We start from the raw sequence: 25,262 nt of genomic DNA, 5'->3' as shown, positions 1-25,262 counted from the left end.
GCAGGTTCTAAGTAAATTTATTATCAAAGTATGTCTATGTTGCCATATATGACACTGAGATTCGTCTTCTTGCAGGCATTTACTGAAAAAATACAATTGTATTTATGAAAAATGATACATAAACAAAGACTGGCAATCAACCCCAATGTGCAAAAGAAGACAAACTGTGCAAATAAATAAATAATACTGAGACCATAAGTTGCAGAGTCTGTGACACTGAGCCTGTAATTTATAGAGTAGAGATGAATGACATTATCCACACTGGTTTCCGAGCCTAATGGTTATAACTGTTCTTGAACCTGTTGCTGTGGGAACAAAGGCTCCTGAGCCTCCTACCTGATGGTAGTAGTGAGGAGAGGGCTTGGGCTGGTTGGTGTGGGTCTTTGATGATGGTTGCTGCTTTCTTGTGGCAGCTCTCCATATGAATGTGCACAAGTGAAAAGGATCTTGATCAGGGTGAGGTCGAAGTAGAGTGGGCCTGTGTGCTGGGCAATGTGGAGATTAAGGAAGAAGAAGTGCTGAATCTTCTTAAAAACATTAAGATTGATAAATCCCCAGGGCCGGATATGATACACCCCAGGTTGTTGTGGGAATTGAGAGAAGAGATCGCAGGAGGATTAGCTATGATCTTTGAATCCTCTTTGGCTGCATTGGAAATGCCGGAGGACTGGAGAATGGCAAATCTAGTTCCCTTGTTTGAAAAAGGTAATAGGGAGAAACCTGGGAATTATAGACCAGTGAGTCTTATGTCGGTGGTATGCAGACTACTGGAAAGGATTCTTAAGGAGAGGATCTACAAGCATTTGGAGAAGTACAGTCTACTCATGGATAGTCAACATGACTTTGTGAAGGGAAAATCGTACCTCACGAGCCTGATTGGATTTTTTGAAGAGGTAACAAAAGAAATTGATGAGGGTAGGGCAGTGGATGTTGTCTACATGGACTTTAGCAAAGCATTTGACAAGGTCCCTCATGAGAGACTCATCCAGAAAGTCATGAGGCATGGGATAAGTGGAACCTTGGCCATTTGGATAAAAAATTGGCTTAAAGGAAGGAAGCAGAGGGTAGTTGTGGAAGGAAAGTATTCTGCCTGGAGGTTGGTGACTAGTGGAGTGCCGCAGGGATCTGTCCTGGGACCCCTGCTATTTGTGACTTTTATAAATGACCTGGATGTAGAGGCGGAAGGATGGGTGAGCAAGTTTGCGGATGACACGAAGATTGGAGGAGATGTGGATGGAGCTGTAGGTTGTCGAAGGTTACAAGGGGATATAGACAGGCTGCAGAGTTGGGCAGAAAAATGGCAGATGGAGTTCAATCCGGACAAGTGTGAGGTGATGCATTTTGGAAGGACAAACCAGAAGACTGAGTACAAGATTAATGGTCAGTTACTTAAGAGTGTGGATGAACAAAGGGGCCTTGGGGTTCAAATCCAAACATCCCTCAAGGTCGCTGCACAGGTTGATAGGGTAGTTAAGAAGGCCTATGGATGCTAGGCTTCATTAACAGGGGGATTGAGTTCAAGAGTAGAGAGGTCATGTTGCAACTCTACAAATCTCTGGTGAGACCGCACTTAGAGTATTGTGTTCAATTCTGGTCACTTCATTATAGGAAGGATGTGGAAGCTATGGAGAGGGTGCAGAGGAGATTTACCAGGATGTTGCCTGGTTTGGGGAACAAGTCTTATGAAGCAAGGTTAGCAGAGCTGGGACTTTTCTCTTTGGAGCGTAGAAGAATGAAAGGGGACTTGATAGAGGTCTACAAGATTATGAGCGGCATAGATAGGGTGGATAGTCAGTACCTGTTTCCCAGGGCACAAATAGAAAACACCAGGGGGCATGTGTACAAAATTGAGGGAGGGAAGTTTAGGGGAGACATCAGGGGTAAGTTTTTTACACAGAGGATTGTGAGTGCCTGGAATGACTTGCCAGGGATGGTGGTGGAGGCTAAAATATTAGGGGTATTTAAGAGCCTCTTGGACAGGCACATGGATGAAAGAAAAATGGAGGGTTATGGGGTAGTGTGGGTTTAGTATTTTTTTTTAAGGATTATATGGGTTGGCACAACATGGAGGGCTGAAGGGCCTGTACTGTGCCGTAGTGTTCTATGTTTCTATGGTTCTATGGTGGAGTGCTTTACTTGTGATAGACTGGGCTCTCTCCCACGACATTCTGAAGCCCGTTCTGTTTCTGGGCATTGACGTTCCCATATCAGGCTGTGATGCTATCAATTAGGACACACTCCACTGTGCATGTATAGAAATTTGTTAAGGTTTTAGGTCCCAGTGGCAAAATCCGGTCACATAGCATTAGTGTCAAATTTCCAGTCATCAAGCTGCTTTAATTCCATTTTCAAAGTAAATACTGGACTATTTTTCATGCAGGACAGAAGGTGAACCCATTTCCTAAGCCAATAAGACAGCTAGGACCCAACAATCTGCACATCGAGTGAGAGGGTATGTGAGCTACATTGGAGGTTGCTGCCCTGAAGCCACACACCATAGACAGACTGAAACAATTCGGAGAGCTTTAGAGTCCTGCAGTTCAGAATCAGATTCTTCTGTCCACTCTACATATGCTGAACATCAAGTCCTGCAAAGGGTCTCATCCCAAAATGTTGACTGCACTCTTTGATGCTGCCTGGCCTGTTGAGTTCCTCCAGCATTTTGTGTGTGTTGCTTGCTTGTCCAGCATCTGTATATTTTCTTGTGTTTGTGATCATCTTTCCCTACTCTCCAATTGACATTATTAATTGGCCATCAAATGTCTACGTACATCTTTAATTTCCTTTTGTGTATCCCAGTCCTACAGAATTCGAGAACGATGGGGCAACACACAGTCTGCTGGTGAAACTCAACAGTTCGAGAAGCATTTTGAGGGGAAAATGAATTGATTCTGTTTTGGGTTGAAACCCTGCATCTGGACCCAAAATGTCAACAATTCCTTTGCCACACGTCTTGTAAAGGAGTAGATAATTCTAAGATACCGTATGTTGACCTTGCAACTGGAGCATAATTAATAAGTGAATTGAAGGGAAGCATGTCCATTGTGCAGCACCACTGGTGTGGAACTTGTCACCCACCAGTGACTGGGTATAACGTCAGCTCCTCACATCTTCTACAATGGAATGAAAATCATACCAATAGGATGAGGTGGGGAGCAGTAGGGAAAGTATTCCTGAACTCCTGAAAGCATCATCACACTAACTCCTGGGAAACCATCTCCAAGTAAAAACCAGCCTGCAGTCTAACACACTCTATTAACTAAAGTATGTGATCAGGCTGCTCACTGAGTGGAGTCGTTTCTGCTTCCTGCTTCATATTGAATCATTTTGTGGATTAAGCTATTTACACATAAACCATTGAACAGTAAAGTACAGACCCTTCAATCCATTGTACAGTACAGTACAAGCCCTTCAGCCCATGATGTTGTACTGAACTTTTAACTTACTCAAAGATCAATCTAATCCTTCCTTTCTCCATGACTCTCCATCAATAAAGATTTCCAGAAAGATTCAAAGTGTGTTTGATAGTTTTCTCATGAAAGGACCTGCCTCAATTGCACAAAACCACTTCAAAGCCTTGGCCAACCCCACCGAGCTGTTTCAGGATCCAGTGCACCATTCAAAGTTCAAAGTAAAGTTGTTATCAAAGTACATCTATGTCACCATATACAGCCCTGAGATTAATTTTCTTGCAGACGTGCTCAACAAACCCACAGAATAATTAAGCCCTTCATTAAAGCCTTGAGTACATCAGTTCCTCACACCATAACCCAGTACTCTGGGCCTCACACAGACCTCCACTGAGTTGCGGATCAACTGTAACCTGCTTTGTCATTGGCCTGTGCATCAAGATTCCCTTTGCCCCACTGTGAAGAGCTGCACCTGTGAAATACAACTTCCAGAGAGGTAAGGTAAATGAAACCAAGGTTATCAGTGCACCTTCCATGCTCTAGTACACAAATGCAGCCCATGCTCAACTGCAGAAGGAAATCACCATGACAAGTGTTCAGTTAATGCACCTCCCATCCTCACTGTGTCAGAAGGGACCAGGAGGAAAACAGGGATTGGGAAAGAGAGGGGGAGGAGCAGGGAGGGGGAGGTGAAGGAGGAGGAGAGTGAGAAAAGGGTGGGAAGGGAGGATGAGGGATGGGGAGGAAGGGAATGGGTAAGGGAGGTGGAAAAGGGGAAGGAGAGGGAGAGGGAGGAAACAGGATGTGAGGAGTCTGGGGTGGTGTGGAGGGGGAGTGAAAGGACACTGAGTTGGGAAAAGAGGTGAAGGGAAGGACAGTGTCCATATAAAAGGACTCTCGGCTCCCATCTCCAATGTGCCGTTTCCATTGAGGATGAACTCATGTTCCCCAATGGGAATGTGACAGAAGAACATAACTGAGGACGTCATCCCTCCCCTCCCCAGCACAACAAGCCAACTGTGTTTTGCTCTTAAACCCCTGATTTCCTCCATACCCTCCCTCTGTCAGCACCATTCCCCAACACACAAACACACACACACAAACACACACACACACACACACACACACACACACACACACACACACACACACACACACACACACACACACACACACACACACACACACACACACACACACACACACACACACACACACACACACACACACACTTCAGAACCCCAGTGAGGGCTCGGGCAAAGAAGCCAAAGACCAAGGTAACAGCTGCCCCAACAGTTGCTAAAAATAACCCCTCTCCCAAGCTGCCTGTGAAAGAAGAGCAAAGCACACCAAGGAGAAGGAGGGGAAGGAATGGGAAAGAACATGCTAAATTCCTGATCAATGGAAACACTTGCCCCACCACAACTTGTAACATACCTTCTAGAGAAAGACGTTCACACCTTTGTTGACTCGTATTGTAGGGAGCTTGCAAGTTTTTTTGGAAAAACAGCCACTACCAGATCCCAGTCGGCAGGGTGGCTACACACACGGAGCAGGAGAAATGTGATAAGGACTGAATGGCAGACAGACACATACACAAGTGTGATAAAGCAGTCAACAGCTGACTAGGCAATGCTCATTGCTATAAATACCCTATTTGGTTGCAGGTTTGGGCATCCGATGACGGTTACAGGCTGGACTACAGACCGGAGCTGGTGAAAAAGGAGACGCAGTATAGGGGACAAGAGTTAAATAAAGCAAAAAGACACTGGGCCCATCTCAGACTCACTGTTAGTTAATCACCAGCAGCCTGGTGTTAATCACCAGCAGCCCAGGGTTACTTGATCCATTTTTATTTCTGAAAATAAGTAAAATGGAGAGTTATGTGGAAGGGAAGAGTTAGATTGATCTTAGAGTAGGTTAAAAGGTCAGCACAACATGATGGGCTGAAGTGCCTGTCCTGTGCTGTAATGATCTACTGATTGTTCCATGAAATTGTGCCCATTATATTTCTTATTACTGACATACAGTGAGGCACAGACTCTTCCGACACATTAAGCTACACCGCCTAGCAACCCACCAATTTAACCCTAGCCTAATCACAATGACCAATTAACCTACGTATTTGGACTGTGAGAGGAAACTGGAGCATCTGGAAGAAACCCACACTGTCACGGGGTGAACAGGCAAACTCCTTATAGTGAGCGGCAGGAATTGAATCCAGGCCGCTGGTACAGTACACCACTGTGTAATCAAAATGCTACTGGGCTGCCCTACTGCCTTTGTATGCAAATATCAACAGTAACCAACTACCATCAGAACAGTATTTACACGGGTTCACAGATAGACAATTTTAGTGGGAATATAGGCCAAAAGCTGGCAAATGGAACTAGTTCAGCAAGGCATCGTGGGTGAGATGGGCCAAATAGCCTGTTTTCATGCTCTACAACTCTACTATGTGTCTCTCTAATACCAACACCACTGACTGAGCAAGGATTCTAGGCATGTTGCCACAGCAGGCAGCCATCAGACCTCAGGGATCTGTTTTTGCCATGGAGTGAACTCCTGGTTGATTTGTAGCCCAACTCCATAAGGGCCCTTTCCCCATCTCCCTTAAGCCCTTTGGCTCACAGAAACAAGACTGGAATTTAAAAGTAGTCCCATTCAGTAGCGATTAACTGGGTTGGATTTGCCTTTTTCTTGTGGGCAGAACATAACACAGCAATTTTCCACATTGTTAAGTAGATGCCAGTGCAGGACTTCTGTCTGGTCCCATAATCTCGCAGTATCCAGCACTCTTAGCCTTTTCTTGGTATCATATGGGGTAAATCACATTGCCTGGAGAGCAGTAGAACCTCCAGAAGATGTCATTTCATCAGCATTTCTGACTGCACATGGTTCTAAATGACTCAGCCAGCTGGAGTTTCAGCCTAAAGGCCATGGAATAGTTTTTTTTTACATTACCCAAATTCTGATCAAATCGAGAAAATTCCTAGTTGCAGACTATTGTGAAATATGAATCTGACACCTTAATCTGTATTAATGAAGCATAAGATCCAAATTTGGATAGACATGCATTAATTTGGGATAGTCAGTGTGGCTTTGTGTGTGATAAGTCATGTCTAACCAAATTTATAGAGTTTTTTGAGGAAGTTACCAGGAAAGTTGATGAAGGCAGTGGATGTTGTCTACATGGACATTAGCGAAGCATTTGACAAGGTCCCCCGTGGGAGATTGCTCAGGAAGATTCAGTCACTCAGCATTCAAGATGAGGTAGTAAATTGGATTAGATATTGGCTTTGTGGGAGAAGCCAGAGAGTGGTAGTAGATGGTTGCTTCTCTGACTGGAGGCCTGTGACTAGTGGAGTGCTGCAGGGTTCAGTACTATTTGTAGTTTGTCATCAATGTCAACAATCTGGATGATAATATGGCTAACTGGATCACCAAGTTTGCAATGACACCAAGATTAGGGGTGTAGTGGACAGTGAGGAAGACTGTCATGGCTTACAGAGGGATGTGAATCAGCTAGAAAAATGGTTGAAAAATGTCAGGTGGAATTTAATGCAGACAAGTGCAAGGTGTTGCACTTTGGGAGGACCAAGCAGTGTAGGTCGAGAAAATTCACAGCGAACAGTAGGGTACTCAGGAGTGTGGTAGAACAAAGGGATCTGGGAATACAGGTCCATATTTCAATTAAAGTGGTGTCACAGGTAGATAAGGTCATAAAGAAAGCTTTTGGTACATTGCCATTCACGAGTGCACTAGATGGGATGTTATGTTGAAGCTGTATAAGACATTGGAAAGGCCTAATTTGGAGTATTGTGTGCAGTTTTGGTCACCTATCTGCAGGAAAGATGTAAATAAGTTTGAAAGAGTACAGAGAAAATATACAAGAAAGTTTGTGGGACTGGAGGACCTGAGTAATAAGGAAAGATTGAATACGTTAGGACTTTATTCCTTGGAATGTAGAAGATTAAAGGGAGATTTGGTAGAGGTATACAAACTTATGAGGGGTATGGATAGGGTAAATTCAAGCAGGCTTTTTTCATGGAGGTTGGGTGGGACTACAACTAGAGGTAATCTGTTAAGAGTTAAAGGTGAAAAGTTTAAGAGAAACATGAGGGGAAGCTTCTTCACTCAGAGGGTTGTGAGTGTGTGGAACGAGCTGCCAGCGCAAGTGGTGAATGCCAGCTCAATTTCAATGTTTAAGAGAAGTTTGGATTGGTACATGGATGGTAGGGGTATGGAGGGCAATGGTCCTTGTGCAGGTTGATGGGAGTAGACAGTTTAAATGGTTTGGCATGGACTAGATGGGCCAAAGAGCGTGTTTCTGTGCTGTCCTTTTCAATTACTCTATGACTATAACGTGCTAGTACAAAGTTTGATAACCTTAACAAATGATGTAATCAACATTAAGTTCGATATATTCAGTCTCAGCAATAATATTAACTCCCAGAATGCTCAGTTTTACAGGCCCAGCTCTAAACATGTCCCCTTGACAACAGTTGCTAACCGAGGCCTACACTGGTCAAAGCCTGTTCAAAATATCACATCTGCACAGTGATTGAGGATGTCAGCTGAAAGGATTCCTTCTTGATTTGTAACCAACCAAACACTGGAGAAGTCAGGGTTGGGATTGGAGGTAATAAGATTCATGACTAAATAATCATATCTTAGAATAGTATCAACACTTAATAATATTGACTATTTGCTATTCCCTCACACTGAGCTTAGAGAATGGCATTGAAAAGAATTGGGCCCAGTGACACAGTAACATAAGTGACAAAAATCAAGATTAATTATATATAGACACATAATGCGCATTTATCTAGGTGACAGGTTTCACCATCAGGAAAGGTCAGGCAGTGATAAAGCATTTTAATTACTTTTAAGTGGTGAGTGTTACAAACATTGAATGCAAGCGTTCTGGGGAGTGAAGAGAATAATTTGCAACAAGAAGGTCATTGTTCAGTGACTGACCCCTCAGCTGTGCAATATATTTTCATCTCTATAAAGAAATTAGGATTAGAGTAACCATTTATAAAATCTCTCACTGATATTGATAACTCATTCCACAAACCTATGCATTTTCTAATGAAAAGTAACTTCTGGCTTCTTTCCCATCAAAGAATGAAATAAAAAGTTAGAAAAGAGAAAGACTCAGAGAGATCCATTACAAAATTAAGCCACTCACCAGTTCATACAAGTCATTTTATTGAAGGGAGAGGAACTGTGACATGGGTCAAGCTAAATATTAAGTCAGTGACTTAGTGAGGTTAATTAAATGTTTCAATCATTCTGATTTTTGTTTCTTATTAATGTTTAAAATGAAGCAGTCAATGGAGTTTTTAATTGTTTGTGAATAGCCTCGAGTGTCAGAAACAGTCAATGTTTTTGACAGGTTTGACAGCCAGCTAATCCCAGAGGGCTGCAGCTCAGTCACCTGTCTTTCTCATCAGAGTTCATTCAGTCTTCTCATTTGACAAACATCCCATGCATAAACCTTTATGCCAATGAGGACTGAGACATCGTTCAGGAGGTTGATACCCATGGGTCCTTAAAAGGTGAGTGTGTACAGTGGAAGTTGCATTTGCTGCAGTGAGCTACCCGTCTCCTGCAGGGTACTATCGGTTCTTATCAATGAAGAGATATCGCAGTCTCCTTTGGTCCCAAATTCACCCACTATAGAAAACATCCTTTCTACATCGTCTTCATTCAGATCTTTCAATATTCAATAGATTTCAATTAGATGCTTCCCTCATTCTTCTAAACTCCAGTGAGTACAGGCTCAGGCCATCAAATGCTCCTCTACATTAACCCATTCATTCCTGGATCCTTCTCATGAACACCCTCTGGACTCTCTCCAAAGCTAGCACATCCTTTCTTAGATAAGGGGCCCAAAACTGCTCACAATGCTCCATGTGCAATCTGACCAATGCCTTATAAAGCCTCAGCATTACATACAGGAGAAAATCTGCAGATGCTGGAGGGTCTTGGCCTAAAACGTCGACTATTTGTTCTTCTCTATAGACGCTGTCTAGCCTGCCGAGTTCCACCACCATTTTGTGTGTGTTGCTTAGCATTACATCTTTGCAGTGAGTTTCAGAGCTGAACAACATTGAGTAAAAATTTCTTCCCTCACACCCCCTTATATGTTTTGCTTAAGATTTTGAATTTAGAGTCATAGAGTGGTACAGCACAGAGAAGGCCTTTCAGTCCATCTAGTCTATGCTGGTCTTGTCTTCTACCTAGTCCCATCAACCTGCACCAACCATAGCCCTCCATACCTCTCTCATCCATGTACCTATCCAAACTTCTCTTAAATGCTACATTTGAAAGTCCATCCCCTTAAATATCACCCTTCACCCTGAACCAATTAGCTCTAATTCTAGTCTCACCCAAACTGAGGATAAAAAGACTACATGTGTTCATCTTGTCTATATGCCTCAGTTTTCTATACCAAATTTTGTGTCCCCAATCCTTGAACCATCAATTAATCATCCAACTAACGTTTTAGTCAATTGTTCTGATATTTCAGTATGTAATTTGGTGAAACACAATGTAGTATAGAATGATAAGGTGCTGGTGTTGCAAGTAAATTGTAGACCAGTTCTAGCTGGGAGCACAGTGCTCCTGAGCCTTGTCCATATAATCTGGTGAATGGTACAATACACAAATGAATTACACTGCAACAGGTGTTTGTCTTTAGATGTGTAAAGCTCTGCGGTGAACCTTGGAACTACTCTTGTAGTCTGGACAACATTTCCCTTTCAAACAAGATCAGGTTAACATTTATTCCTCCTTCTTCAGATTTTCTCTTGTTTCAGGTTTACATTTTGTCACTTATAGGATCCTAAGGCATAAGTGTTTATCTAATTATATAAACTAATTCATAATATTGACTTCTTGAGGAAAGGTTGAGTGAGCTAGGATTTTTCTACTGATCAGCCCTGGCTGGGTCGCCTAGGTGAGGGATAAGAGGTAACTTGGAAGAGGATAAGAGGCATAGATAGAGCGGACAGTCAGAGACTTTCCCAGGGCTGCAATGCTAATACCAAAGCCCATCCATTTAATGTGAGTAGACGAAGGTTTAAGGGAACTGTCAGAGGCAGTTGTTTTTACAGAGGGCGGAGTGTGCCTGGAATGCACTGCCAAGCGTGCTGATACAATTAAGAGATTCTTAGATAGGTACGTGGATGATAGAAAAAGGGAGGGTTATGGGATGTGTAGGAGGGAGGGGTTAGGTTGATTGTAGAGTAGGTCAGAAGGTTAACAACATTATGGGACAAAGGGCTTATTCTGTACTGTTCTATGTTCTTTGATCATCTTGAAACTAATGTAACCTCGGGCGTGACAGATCCAACCAAGCAACAGCAAAGTCCACTGCCAGGTTTTACATCTTACCCGATCGTGACTTCAGCAGAAACACAAGTCAGGAGGGAATTGTGTAACACAGCTGTCTATAGCTATCATCTGCTTTGTACCGTCACACGCAGACAATCTGATTCCACATTCCTACCGGTGAGCTTTGAGCTTTAGCTGTGAAAGGGTAATGCTCAGCAGCAGCTAATCTACAAAGCCCTGGTGAAGGGAGATCCTCGCTGACTTCAGTTCTGCAGTGAGTGAATCACAAAGCAGGATCCTTCTGGAATGATTGTTGTGGGTACCTCCCCCAGCGATGCACCCTTCCCTACCAGCTGCCTCCCAGTAGTCACAGCTCTGTTCACAGTGTTGTCATGTGAACTAGTTGCTGAGGCAGTCACAATGACACCAGGCAGGGCCACAGCCACACACTTGCTGTTTTCAGTCTCCCCACAGAGAGACTTCCTTAGAGAATATGGCAGCACTTCTCTTCATTCGCTTTTCAATAGAGGTAGCCAGCAAACCCAGCAATTATGTCCTAGTTGTCCTTGGGAAGTGATTATGAGCCACCTTCTTGGACAACTGCAGTCCTCCTGGTGAAAGTGCTCCCATAGCAGAGTTGGGAAGGGAGTTTGGGAATATGGACCCTGTGACAATGGAGGAGCAGAGTTGGGGAAGGGTGTTTGGGAATATGTACCCTGTGACAACGGAGGAGCAGAGTTGGGAAGGGAGTTTGGGGGTGTAGACCCAGTGACGATGGAGGAATATTTTCTTTGTAGAATGATTCCTGGGGAGGAATGTGCAGCCAGTGGTGTTTCCACACTCCTGCTACCCTTGGTGGTAGAGATGGCAGGTCAGGAAGTGCCAACAGAATAGATGGTATGGGCTACAACTACTCTGTGTGGAGGGAATCATTAAGGTGGTGAATGGGCTGCTTTGTTCTGGGTGATCATAGAGTCATAGAAAGATACAATAGAGTAACAGGCCCTTTGGTCTATTGAGTCTGTGCTGAACCCTTTACATTAATCCAACATAAGTACCATTGTTTTATTCTCCCTTCATTCTCATTAACTCCTCCCCAAATTCTACTGCTCTCCTTCTCACTCAGGACAATTTACAGTGACCAATTAACCTCCAACCCACACGTCATTGGAACATGGGAATAAACCTATGCATTCACAGGCAGAACAGATGTACACACTCCACACAGACAGCACTGGATTGAATCTGCTTCATTGGCCAGACCCACTAACTCTCTCCAGTGAGGAATGTGTGTGGGGAGAGGTCCCAAGTCATGCTCGGGGCAGTCAGATGCCCCATCACTGCCCATAGTTCATCTCCGGTCACCAACAATGACTGGGTGGAAGACCCTCCCAATTTTGCAGTCCAATATCTAGGGTGATGCAGTCTGTGCATTGGGTGGCTTAAGGACCACTAGCTTTATGTCCATGGTGTACAATATTCATAGTATCCTCAGAATCCAGTACCATGCTGTTTCTATCCACAGTGTCCAGTGTTTATAATGTCTGCTGTTTATAGTGTCCAGCGACTTTTGTGTCTACAACGCTTGGTCTCAACCTGTGATATCTAGTGTCCAATATTCATAATGTACAGTATTCATAGTGTCCATTGTCCATAGTGTTCCTGATCCACAGACTCCATCATGCCTTGTGTCATTGATACCATAGTGTTCAATGTCCATAAAGTCCAGTGTAATCGATACCCATAGTATCCAGTGTCCCCAGGGTCCGGTGTCCACAGTGTCCAGTAACCATAGGGTCCAGTGTCAATTATGCCCATGGTGTCCAGTGTCCCTAGGGTCCTGTGTTCACAGTGTTCAGTGACCATAGGGTCCAGTGTCTAGAGTGTTCTGTGTGATTGATACCATCATGTCCAGTGTCTATGGTACTACAATGTCCAGTGTTCAGTACCCACCCAGAGTATCTATATTGTCCACTCCCCATAATGTCCAGAACTAGAAGTGTCCAGCACCCACTGTCTACTGCCCATCTTATCCATAGGGTCCAGTGTCTAGTGATGGAACTCATGATGCCAATTGGGACCGGTGTGCAGAGTCTCCTAGTGTTCCCAGTATCCAGACCCCATTGCCAAACAGTGGATAAGGAGCAACCACATCCTCCACATCATGCACGGTGGATGACTACTTCAGGAAGGTACAGAGAATCACTGATTTCATGAATCACTGTCCCAACAGGAGAACACAACAGTATTTCCTTGAGCCTTCATGCCAAAATCACAATACTTAGGCTTCTGCACATTGAAAGCTGCTTCTGAAAGCAGTTCTATTGAATTGACAGGGCCATATTTCAGAGCCTCAGGTATCTACAACCCTACAGCTCCACTCTGTCGTAGGTCCTGAGGACAAATTCCACCCCTGCAGTGAAATGCACCAAATGTTCACTCATCCTATGAACCAGACCAAGCTGACAATGTTTCCTCCACCTTTTTTATTTGTATAGTAAAGTACAGTTTGGAATCTGCTTTACATTGTAAAGTGCAGAGAAAGGTCCTGCTCCAGATGAATGAAAAATGGGTTGTGAACTGATTCCCTGGAGGGACTGAACTGGGCGAACGACCTCCAAGGGTGATGGCAGGTGGAGCCTCCTCACTTGGTGGCCAGCTGGAAGAAGCCCTTCTGATGCCACTGCATGTCTCGGAGACGACGGATGGACTGGATCATGGGCTGCTGGGCGTACCATTCATTCCAGTGCTTGTAATCCCCCATCTCAAACAGGTACTGGTATCCTCTGTATCCAGGGTACTGGTACCCGACCCATCTGCAGCAGCGGGAGGAAAAGATAAACTTTAATATTAGTTTGATTTGTCACAGAAATCGTTTGCATCAATAACCAAATCAGTCTGAGCACGTGCTGGAGACAGCCCATTAGGGTTACCTTGCTTCCAGCACCCACATGCTGACAACTTACTAGCACTAACTCATACATCTTTGCAATGTGGGAGGAAACCAGAGCACCCAGAGGAAGCCCATGTTTTCACAGGGAGAACATACAGACATTGCAGACAGCAGTGGGGATCGAACCCTGATCTTACAGCTAGCGCTGTGAAGTGTTACGCTAACCACTACACGGCCATACCACCAGAGATCAGTCGTCCTTCCACTTACCAGTTACTCTGCTGACTCCCTTCCCTGGCACCATCCCTTGTTCCTATCATAGGAAGACATCCTGGCTCCTATACTCAATCCTTACCCTCTGCAGGCCTTCACAAGAATTGTCTCATAATCACCTGCAGTTTCAGAGTCATAGAGTCGGCGCTTCGGCCCAACGTGTTGATGCCGACAGTGTTGCCCAGCAATTTAGAACCATCTGTCCACACTTGGTCCATAGCCCTCTAAAACTCTCCTTTCCATGTACATAACTAGATGGTTTTTCAATATGGCCACCTCAGCCATTATTTCTGGCAGCTCATTACAATATGCACCAACTTTTGTGTGGAGAAGTTGACTTCTCTGGAGGTGGTGTAGAGAAGGTTCACCAGGTCGATTCCAGGAAAAACTAGACTTGAAGTTCCATTTAAATTTCTCTTCTCTGCCCTTGAACCTATGCCCGCTTGATTTTTACCATGCCCTCCCTGGAAAAAAATCTATCTGCTTTCACCCCCATGATCTACCAGGCTCCAGTGTTCCAGTGAAGAAAATCTACATCCTTAACTCCAGCGCTCAGTGTATGGCAATATTCAGGACTTGTTTCACCTCCCCCTTTCACAATCCAATGATACAAAGGCATATACACTCAGAACAAGTGATGTGTACATCGGCTGTCCCTGTGAGTTCCACTCTACAATTACGCACGTGCCACTGTGGACCCTCACACTGCCCACACGGTCACTGAATCCATAGGCCCATAGACTGGGAATGTCATCTTCCACGACCTCCATCTTGTTTCCTTGGAATTCAGCCATTTCGTACAGGCTGATTTTGTGCTCCTGATTATCCTGTGAAGCAGGGAGTTAAAACAAACTGTTAGGAAATCTGACATTTACCTTTTCCACTGCCTTCATTGATGGCTGCTTTTTAACAGGGGGATACACCATTCAGCAATGAATGGAATCTAATTGGTCAAGGCACAGAGTGGGAGACATCAACAGACATTAGATGGTAGACCAGTATTTCTATAGTGCTTCCACCACACAGCAACATAGTGATTAGCGTAACTCTTCACAGCGCCAGTGACCCCGATACAATTCCACCCATCTGTCAGAAGTTTGTGTGTTCTCCCTGTGACTGTGGGGGTTTCCTCTGTGTGCTCTGATTTCCTCCCACATTCTGAAGGCGTACTGATCAGTAGACTGATTGGTCACGTGGATGTAATAGGACACAGCGGGCTCGTTGAGCCGGAAGGGAATGCTACTGTGCTGCATCTCTAAATAAAATGATTTGGCCAGCTGAGTTTGTGCAGAGGGCACTGAGATAGGAGGAGTAGCCTAGAATTCAGTGCACTTTGTCAAAGTAGTCTTAATTTAATTGATGTTTTTGGGATCTTGGCACCACTAGCAAGGACATGATTTATTGTCCATCCCTAATTTAATGGCAGGTATGATTACCGGTAGTAAGTTCATAGATGACATGAAAATTGGTGCTGTTGTAACTAATGGACTGCCCCAGGGATTGGTCCTCAGCTCACAACTGTTTACTATCTGCTTTAGTGGCCTACAGTAGAGAGCGAAATGCAAGGTGTTAATGTTTACCAATGGCACAAAAATAGGTGGAAGGGTTCATTAGAACATAGAGCACTATGTTGTATTATGTTTAGCCCACAATGTTGTGCTAACTTTTGCATCAACTCCATGATCAATCCAACCATTCCATCCCACATGGCTGTCCATTTTGCCTTCATCCATGTACTTATCTAAGAGTCTCTTAAATATATTTAATGTATCAGCCTCTATCCACGCACCCACCACCATCTGTGTAAAAAAAATTTTTCTCTGACATTCCCTCCTCTACTTCCCTACTGACACCTTAAGATTATACCCCTGGTATTAAGACATTTCTGACCTGAGAAAAAATCTTTAGCTATCCACTCGATCCACTCCTGTCACCCTGTACACCTTTATCAAGTCACCTCATCCTCCTTCACTCCAAAGAGAAAAGGCCTAGCGTGCTCAACAGGACATATTCTCTGATCCAGGCAGCATCCAGTAAATCTCTTCTGCACCCTCTCTAAAATTTCCATGAACACTTGAAACGCTATGGCATTTAAAGCTGCAGGCCAGCTGCTGCAATATTGGATTAGTGTAGATGGGTATTTGATGGCCAGCATAGATACAATGGGCTGAATGGTCTATTTGTATGCTGTTTGACCAAGCAAAAGTGAGCCACTTTCTTAAATGAGAGTGCTCTTCACTTCCAAGTGCTCCCATGGTGCTGTTGGAGAATTAGTTCTGAGATGTAGACCCAGTAATAAAAACACTATGACCAGGAAGGAATCCTCCAGGAGATAGTGCTACCATGTCATTGTTGCCTCTGGATTGGAAGGGTCATGGGATTATGAGGTATTGCTGGAGTAGCCTGGGCAAATAATTGCTATGCACATTGGTGGTACACACTACAAATGAAGGACTGAGTGATTGGCCCGGGTTATGGGTGAAAATTTTAGCGTCCCTCTAGAGCAGGGGGTTCCCAACCTTTTTTATGCTATGGACCCCTGCTGTTAACCGAGGTGTCCGTGGATGCCAGGCGAGGAGCCCCAGATCTAGAGGGAGCAGGAAGGGCTTGTTCAATGCTGAATTTCACCAGCCTCATCTTGTGATGCAGTGCTCGTTCTGAAAACTGTTCTGCAAAGTTGTTGGAGTCTCAAGCATAGAAAGGAATGTGAGATTGTAAGAGGTGACATCAAGTTTGGGTTTTTGAAAGCCTCTGGAGTAAGTGCTTGGGAAGTAAAGAGCTCAGGAGTAGAGTGAAGCAGGAAGGAAATAGTTACGAGGTGAGAGGGTCCTACTAGTTTTTACAGTGAAGGTGCAAAAGTACAAAAGACATCACAGGAAGGTATATTCAAAGCTGAAGAAAGGGACAAAGGCATTGGCTATAAATAAAGAAGCTGAGAAAGGTTAGCCCTGAGAACTAGACTTGAGTTTTGAGGTCAAGGAGACCTGTTGTTTGGAGAGCTCTCATTTAGAGTGGCACAGTAGAGTAGTGGGTGGCATTACATTTACAGCATCAGTGTTCAGAGTTCAATTCCTGCCACTGCCTGTAAGGAGTTTGTATGTTCTGCCCTATGACCATGTGGGTTTCCTCCGGGTGCTCCAGTTTCCTCCCACGTTCCAAAGACATACGAGTTTCTTAAGGGTGCTGGAAAAATGGTGGTAAGTGCTGGCTGTCCCCAGCCCATCCTTGGACTGTGTTGGTTATTGACACAAACGACTCATTTCACTCTATGTTTCAATGTCCATGCGATAAATAAAACTAATCTAATCTTTATCTTTCATGTTCTACCCGGGCACATGAGAGGTGTATTAAAACATCCTCCTTGAGTTTTGGTGCGGAGTCAAAGTGGACATTAAGGAGTTGCTGACAGAGGTGATGCACCAAGCATATTGTTCATGTGTGAGTGATGAGTTTCATGGTCAGGTGTGGACGACATACCATATGAACTGGCCGGAAGGACATGAAACGGTCACTCCTGTAGCTGTTGGACCAGGAATCCCAGCGAGGGTACTCGCCCTTCTCCAGAATGAACATTTCTCCACGGAAATTTGACTGCTCATAAGCAACCCAGCTGGAATATGAAGCAGAAACAAATAAGCTTAGGTAAGAGGTGGAATAATTTCCCAAGCAGTTTTGAATCCAAGTTACAGAGAATAATACAGTATTTAGTAAGTCATCAATGACACTAGCAAATATCTACAGATAGACCATGTAGAACATTCTAACTGGTTGCATCACCATCTGGTACAGAGGGGCACTGCACAGGATCAGTAAAAGCTGAAAGCTCAGCCAACTCCATCATGGACACGAGCCTTCCCAGCACTGAGGACATCTTTAAAAGTAGCATCCATTATTGAGGCCCACCAACTCCCAGGACATGCTCCCTTCTCATTGCTACAATCAGGAAGGGGGTACAGAGGCCTGAAGACACACATTCAATGTTTTAAGAACAGCTCTTTCCCCTCTGCCATCAGATAAACTACCTCACTATTTTTGCTCTCATTTTATAGGAGTTATATAATTTAATTTCTTTTATACCCGTATATTTCTTATTGTAATTTAAAGCTTTCTAATGTATTGCACTGTACAACTGCCACAAAACAAATTTCATGACATATATCAGTGATATTAAACCTGATTCTGATTTTAATAATAAAGAAGTTTCTCTTATTTTCTCTAGATAAATGTATGTAGAATTATAGAATGGTGGTACATATTGCATACAGTTTTGGTCAAAAACGTCATTAAGTTAGAAAAATATTAAATACATGATATTCTCCAGATGCTGGAAATCTTGAGTAATGTTGAGTCCTGATGAAGGGGGTCAGCCCAAAGCATCGACAGTATTTTCTGCTCCACGGATGTTGCCTGACTTGCTGAGTTCCTCCAGCATTTCTTTATCAGAATGTTGTCAGGATTCGTGGGCCTGAATTACAGGGGGAGGTTGGGCAGAACAAATTTGTATTCCTTGGAGGGGTTGCTTTGTAGAGGCATATAAAATCATGAGGGGCATAGATGCACACAGCCTTTTTCCCCATGGGAAGGGAATCACAAAACTAGAGGGCATAGGAGTAAGGTGAAGGGGGAAAGATTTAAGAGTGACCTGAGGGGCAACTTCCTCGTGCAGAGTGAAGATATGGAACAAGCTGGCAGAAGTAGTGGTTGGGAGGGCATAATAACAATATTTTAAAGATATTGGACTGGTACAGAGCAGGCGTCCCCAACCTGGGGTCCACAGACCCTTTGGTAAATGGTAGGGGTCCATGGCGTAAAGAAGGTTGGGAACCCCTGGTGTTGAGGGACAAAGGCCAAATGTAGATAGATAAGACTAACAGAGAGGCTTCTTTGTTGACACAGATGAGTTGCCTTGAATGCTGTATTGGTCTGTGACAGAAGGATGGTACCTGGCCCATTTAACCTGTGCCAGGTCTTTTTGAAGAGCTGACCCATCATTTGGGTAGTAGGGTGGAGATCCTCTCTACCAAAGGAGGTGTAAGGTGCTCCTTCCCTCCACTAGCCTGCAGGTCACCCTTGGGCAAGGTGTAGCACCTGCTTAGCCCCTGATCAGGGGTACTTGAAACCATGGGTGCAGATGGTGGATGGTCATATGAGCAGCTGATGCATATCACAAGTCCTGGTTATGCGGCCACTGACACCAGGCAGACAATCTCTGAAGAGCACCGATAATGGCTGGGGTCACCCATCTTGTAAAGATACTGCCCAGAAGACAATGGCAAATCACTTGTGTAGAAAAACTTACCGAGAACAATCACGGTCATGGATAGAGAAAAGAGTAAGCAGAGCAAGGACAGATGGAAGACTGTGATCGCCCTGTAATACCATACGGCACATAATGATGAAGATGATGCCCCTGTATTCTCCTGCTTTCCCTGTATCCAAGAATATCACATTGGTCCAATCTCAAACAGATTGACTGATTTGCAGTCACAAGTCCACAAGTGAGATAGCCCAAGTATTTTAGCAGAACAAAATAAGATTTCTGTCTTGCTTCTGTTTGGCAGTTTTAAAACAATATGACAAAGTAGGAGATTAAACATGTGTCTATATTCTGTCTCCAAGGTTCCATTTCCTCCACTGCTCAGAACTTGGAGAAGTTCCACTCCAGAAACATTCCAATTAATACAGGGAAACTGGGTGAAGCATATCTCAATGCCACTTCACACAGATGAGGGGGTGTCATATGTGTCTCTCCATGGGCCTAGCAGCTCTTTGAAGGGTTACTTACGGTCCACAATTCACACGGACGCTGCCCACTCTGTCAAAATTTTGCTCACACAGGTTCACACACTCGCTAGAGAACTCCATGAATCGTCCCTGGAAGTTCTCCTGTTCATAAATGAAGATCTGCAGCAAAGGATGGAGTCAATTAGCTAACAACATCATGAAGGATCCCACTGCAATGCTCATGGGCTGTTTTTCCCACTCCCATCAGGGAGGACGCTATGTAGTATCCACGTCAGGACCACCAGATTCAAAACCAGTTACTTTCCCCAAGCAGTAAGGCTGATCAACACCTCCACCCGCTAACCCACCAACCACCACCACCACTTGTCAGAGTCACCTTATGTACAGACACTCCTGTGTCTAGTGTCACTTTATGGACATACAATCTGTGTTTATCAGCTGTCTTATGTACTTATATTTGTGTTGTTTATTATTGTATTCATTATCTCTGTTTTTTGCTACTGTGGATCTGAAGTAAGCTTTTTTTGTGCTGCATCAGATCCAGAGTAACAATTATTTTGTTCTCCTTTACACTAGTGTACAGGAAATGATATTAAACATCTTGAATCTTGCTCACCCATGAATCAGAGACCAGTCTTGTTATTATAATCAATGTTATTTGAACACCAATCTTCCTAACCTGATGAAATCTCTAAAGGAGCAAGTGTACAAAGCTGCCCTTGTCTTTCAATGACATGCACTATGCTCTGTAAAGTAAGGTCACACTATTTACATCAGATATTAATGGATTGAGCAATGATGGTCTCAACCTAATTCACACTGGAACCACTGTTCCAAACCTTTGCCTAGCCTTCACCCTGTGAGCAAGACTGTTCGCACTGATCTGCTAATTATCTTTAGTGAATGTGATAGGAATTGCTCGCCAGAGATCACTTGTAATGGACCAGACTGGTAAATGGAAGCTGGCCCCATTGATGCACAAACCCCCTGCCTCAGTGGAAGCAAGAGGGGCAGCAAGGTAGTGTAGTGGTTAGCAGAACACCTTTACAGCACCGGAGACTGGGTTCAATTCCTGCCGCTGCCTGTAAGGAGTTTGTACATTCTCCCCATGACCACATGGGTTTCCTCCCACAGTCCGAAGATGTACAGGTTAGTATGGTAATTGTTGCAATTAATGGGTGTAATTGGGCAACGTATGATGCAGAAGTTCCTGCTGATGTCTAAATATATAAATCATTACTTTGCATTTCTAACATCGATAAAGACAGCCAAACACCATGCACTAACATGGAAATGTCCAAGCTTTGCACCCTGAAATACAATATGAATGGTAAAAGCTGCCACTTACACTATGTTTCTGGCATTTCCACCAAATGAGCTATGGGAAATCCAGATAATACTAAAGAAAGAGATGTGTTTTATTTGTCACATGTACATTGAAACAGTGAAATGTGTTGTTTGCATCAAATCCGATCATCAAGGATTGTGCTGGGCAGTGTCGCCATGTTTGCAGTGCCAACATGGTATGCTCATAACTCACCAGCCCTGACTGCATGTCTTTGGACTGCGGGAGGAAACCAGAGCACCAGGAGGAAACCCACACGGTCACGAGGAGAACACACAAGCTCCTGACAGACAGTAGCAGGAATTGAACACCAATCAGTGAAAGCTGGCACTGTGAGGTGATGTGCGAACTGCTGTACCACCACACCGGCTCAAAGCCCAGGCCCATTCAGTTAGACCCATAAATTTTAATGGAACACAATTCCACAAATATTTTTGTAACATTACTTAGGCTGCAAGCTTCCTGTCCAGTGAGTCAATTAAAGAAATTCCTGAAGCTGGCCATATTACCAGCTTCCACAGTGCACAGAAACCAAGGAAAGAGGAGGGCTCTGTGGTATCTGCCTCTGCGCATCTTCATAACTAATGATGTGTTTACAAGCTTGCCTGCAAATAAAGGTCATTGCTTGTTATGCTAAGGAGAATTCAAATGAACCTGTAATATACTGTATTCATTTATGGAAAGTTCCATCACAGGCAATCCTGGCAGCCATTGTCCAACCTGAGGTGCTCTAAGCTGAGGAGACAGTAAATCACATTGGTAAGTTTAGGGTCAACTACTGGCCAGACAGGGTAAGGGTAGCAGATTTCTTTCCCTAAAAGACATTAGCTAACCAGTTGGGTTTTTACAACAGCCTTACCATTACTATTCCTAATGTAAGGTCTCAGTCCGAAACGTCGACGCTTTATTGCTTTTCACAGATGCTGCTTGGCCTGCTGGGTTCCTCCAGTATGGTGAGTGTGTTACAGTGACTGAGACTACTTTGTATTTAATTCCAGGTTTATGTGATTACTTGAATTTAAGTTCCTCAGACCGCAATGTAGGGATTCTAGTCTATAGATCAGTCTGCATGAAAAATGGTCAGAAGTTCAGTACCTTGTATGACATATGTATGATTCACGTATGTTGTCTCAATCTACATGCCTGTGACGTTGCTGCGAACAAGTTTTTCATTGCACCTGCACCTGACAAGAACCTCAACTTGACTTGGTCTTAATGACTGTTGCAAGTACTCACCGGTCAGAGGGAATTATACAAACTGCATTTTAGAAAGTTAAATGAAGACTTGGTCAATTATTTTCAAGGTTATTTTTTAATATACATTTTCAGAATCGGAGTGATCTGGCATGACCACTGTGTGGGTTTCCTCCAGATGCTCTAGTTTCGTCCCACATTCCACAAAAAGAACACAGGAGTTGGGGTCCGTGTGTTGTGCACATACTATGTTGGTGCCAGACATAATGGGCTGCATTTGCAGCTGCCTCCAGCGTCATCCTCGGAATTTTTTTTTTTGATGCAAACGATGTATTTCACTGTATGTTTCAAGGTTTCAATAGTCATGTGACAAATATTGTAACACCAATCTTTCATTTCTAATTGCCTTTAAAAGGAGGGAGGGTTAGGGTTCAATCCTGACTGGTGGGGAGTCTGCACATTCTCTAGACTCTCTCCATATCCCAAAGAAGTGAAAGTTGTTAGGTTAATTATCCACTATAAATGGCCATGTAAAAGGAATGGTCAGATCAGAGGGGAATGATGGGAAAGTAAAATAGGATTTGGCATAAGCTGGTCAGAGCAAATTGAGGGGCTGGCCAGCCTATTCCCATTCTGTGTGACTTCATAACTGGCTAACTCATCAGTCAGGACCTATTATCTCTCTTCCTCCTGCCTCTATGAGTATATCTCAGCCAAATGATGACAAGGAATTTAACCGACTAAAGGAGGGATGAGTCTGATACATGTAGGAGCTTTTATCCATTTCCAAAATGACTTCAACAATAAACCAGATCTAACCAAATCACAATGTTACACTCACCTTGAAGTTGCCCATTCCTGGTTCTCTGGTCTTAGGGCTTCTGGAGCCTGGAGTGGAAACCTGCCCAGTTCCGGGGGTTTTCTTTTCCTGGGTGGGGCTCTTTGTGGCCTGAGACATTTTGCACCCTCAAGTATGATGTGAAGCTGAGAAAAAGATACAGAAATATAATACATTCCCAATCCAAGCAGAGCATGGCAGAAAAACTAACTAAATCAATACCCTCATGCCTCAAATAATAATTTATCAAGCTCATCAATTTGCAATGCAAACAGTTTCAAATTGAATTGAGAATGAGCAAATATTGGAATTTCTATCTCACTCTTTAGAGTTCTGAGTGCTTTCACCATTTTGTTATTCTTAGTAATTCATGACTTTTCCCTTAGGGTAGATGACCCTCTCGTATGGAACCAAAATTACTCTTAACACCCCCTTGCACACAAGAACGTTTTAATATTCCAACCACTGATAACCCTCTCTCTCTTTTCTGACCCCTTTCAAACCCAACAGGTGCGTTGGTGCACCGTACCGAAATTTCTTCACCCAACCTCTATATTTAACATTGATCAAAGCTTCTTTCAATATTTGCTCTCTATTGCTTCTGGTTGAGCCTTCATTTACAAAGTTCTTTCTACTCGGACTTTTCCCTTCCGGCCTTCTGCTTCCTTCTCTCCTCTCTCTGGTTCCCGGAGTCTCCTACCTGTGGATCGCTGGTCCAACCTGATGCCTGACAGGCTCTCAGTGTTTAATTTATACCCTGGCAAATGCAGCCCTTGAACTAAAGCAGACAATAGATCTGACAGCTCATCAGAGTCTGCCGTCCAAACTTACCGGTCATCACATCAAAGTATTTTTCCCAGGCAGTGAGGTGGAATAATCTCAACTCACTGACAGCTGAATCAAGCACGTTGCTTTGTTGAAAGTGATTTACTTGTTGTCTGACCCACACAAAGAGAAGGCCACTGACCTGTGAGTTTTGTTAATCAAGTAACAATGTGTGATTTGTCAAAGTTAAAGTTCAAGTAAATTTATTATCAAAGTATGTATATTTTACCATATACTATCCTGAGATTCACTACCTTGCAGGTTTATATGGGAAAATAAAGAAATACATTACAAAATCTATACAGAAACAAAGACTGGCAACCAATGTGCAAAAGACAAATTGTATAGATAAACAGATAGGTCTTGTTGTGTATTTAATATTTCAATAATATTTCAGTAACCTTATGTATATATTGGCTGATTAAGCATTCATGGTCATTTAAATAATTCATTATGAGATATATGCAAAATACATTAATTGCATATATTATCACACTACCTTGTAATACGCGCGCACCTCACTTAAAATAAAAACAAAACTACACCTGTATTTCCGACTCTTCTTTGAATTAAGTTAATGTTTTGAAGTTCCAAAACATAACGGGTATGTAGATAGGTATAGCTAATAAATAAATCAATAAAAACTGAGAACATGAGTCGTCGAGTCCTTGAAAATGTCTGTAGTTCAGTGTTGACACAAGTAAAACACACGTGGACTGATCTGTAATCTATAAGGTATCAGGTGTGGGTCAGAGGGAAGCACTAAGTCACACGATGTAAACTCAGAAACCACTATAAAGAATCCAGGCAAACACTCCAAACCAGTGTGCCCTTTTCTGGGAGAACCTCAGTGAAAGAAAGAACACAATCCATTACACCTTGTCTGGCCACACCTGTCCCTGAGGATCTCACAGATGAAATACAAGCGTTTGTAATATTGAAAAGCGGTCGCTCTTGTGGTGTCACACAAGAGATTCTGCAGATGCTAGAAATCTGGAGTAGCACACACAAAATGCTGGGGGAGCCCAGCAGGGCAGGCAGCATCTACGGAGGAAAATGTTCAGTTGACAGTTCAGGCCAAAACCCTTCACCAGGATTGGAAAGTAAGAGAGCAGAAGCCAGAATAAAAGGGTCGGGGGAGTGGGAAGGAGTGATAGGTGAGTGCAGGTGAAAGGGGGAAGGTGGGTAGGTGGGGAAGAAAGGAAGAATGGTCATAAAAAAAGAAGCTGGTTGGGTGATAGGGGAAGAGGCAAAGGGCAGTGAAAAGGGAATCTAGAAGAGGACAGAAGCAAAGGAGGTGGGGAATGAGAGGAGGGAAGGAGCATCTGTCAGAAGGTCTTGTTATGGTTCCATTATATCTAACAAATCTGTAAGTAGATTATCAATTGAACAAAT

General features: G+C 43.6%; 2 protein-coding genes across 7 annotated transcripts in view; both read right to left on the bottom strand.

Annotated features, from left to right (window-relative positions):
* Window positions 1-5,006, bottom strand: part of LOC140738519 (unconventional myosin-XVIIIb-like) — a 680,390-nt gene extending 675,384 nt beyond the window's left edge. For all 6 annotated transcript variants that reach the window (XM_073065895.1, XM_073065893.1, XM_073065892.1 and 3 more), the window contains exon 1: window positions 4,848-5,006. The gene's annotated coding sequence lies outside the window, so the exon portion shown is untranslated. The remainder of the gene's footprint in view (window positions 1-4,847) is intronic.
* An 8,219-nt stretch (window positions 5,007-13,225) lies between these two features.
* crybb1 (crystallin, beta B1) lies at window positions 13,226-23,838 on the bottom strand. Its single transcript, XM_073065898.1, has 6 exons — window positions 23,743-23,838; window positions 23,046-23,188; window positions 19,706-19,824; window positions 17,398-17,530; window positions 14,605-14,747; window positions 13,226-13,570 (listed from the first exon to the last, which is right to left on the bottom strand). The coding sequence occupies exons 2-6, from the start codon at window positions 23,160-23,162 to the stop codon at window positions 13,399-13,401; spliced, it is 684 nt and encodes a 227-aa protein (XP_072921999.1). The 5' UTR covers window positions 23,163-23,188; window positions 23,743-23,838; the 3' UTR covers window positions 13,226-13,398.
* Window positions 23,839-25,262: the final 1,424 nt, after the last annotated feature.

The sequence above is a fragment of the Hemitrygon akajei genome, chromosome 14 (assembly GCF_048418815.1).
Source record: "Hemitrygon akajei chromosome 14, sHemAka1.3, whole genome shotgun sequence".
Taxonomy (NCBI): Eukaryota; Metazoa; Chordata; class Chondrichthyes; order Myliobatiformes; family Dasyatidae; genus Hemitrygon; species Hemitrygon akajei.
This window is presented reverse-complemented; position numbering and strand designations above follow the sequence as displayed.

Bases quoted from the DNA above. Each gene is read 5' to 3' on its own strand.
- crybb1 (XM_073065898.1), bottom strand. From the start codon at position 23,162: ATGTCTCAGGCCACAAAGAGCCCCACCCAGGAAAAGAAAACCCCCGGA. The intron at 19,825-23,045 runs GTGAGTGTAACA...CCTTTGCTGCAG, and splicing joins CAGGAATGGGCAACTTCAAG to ATCTTCATTTATGAACAGGA. The intron at 14,748-17,397 runs GTATGTCGTCCA...CCTGCTTCACAG, and splicing joins CCTTCCGGCCAGTTCATATG to GATAATCAGGAGCACAAAAT.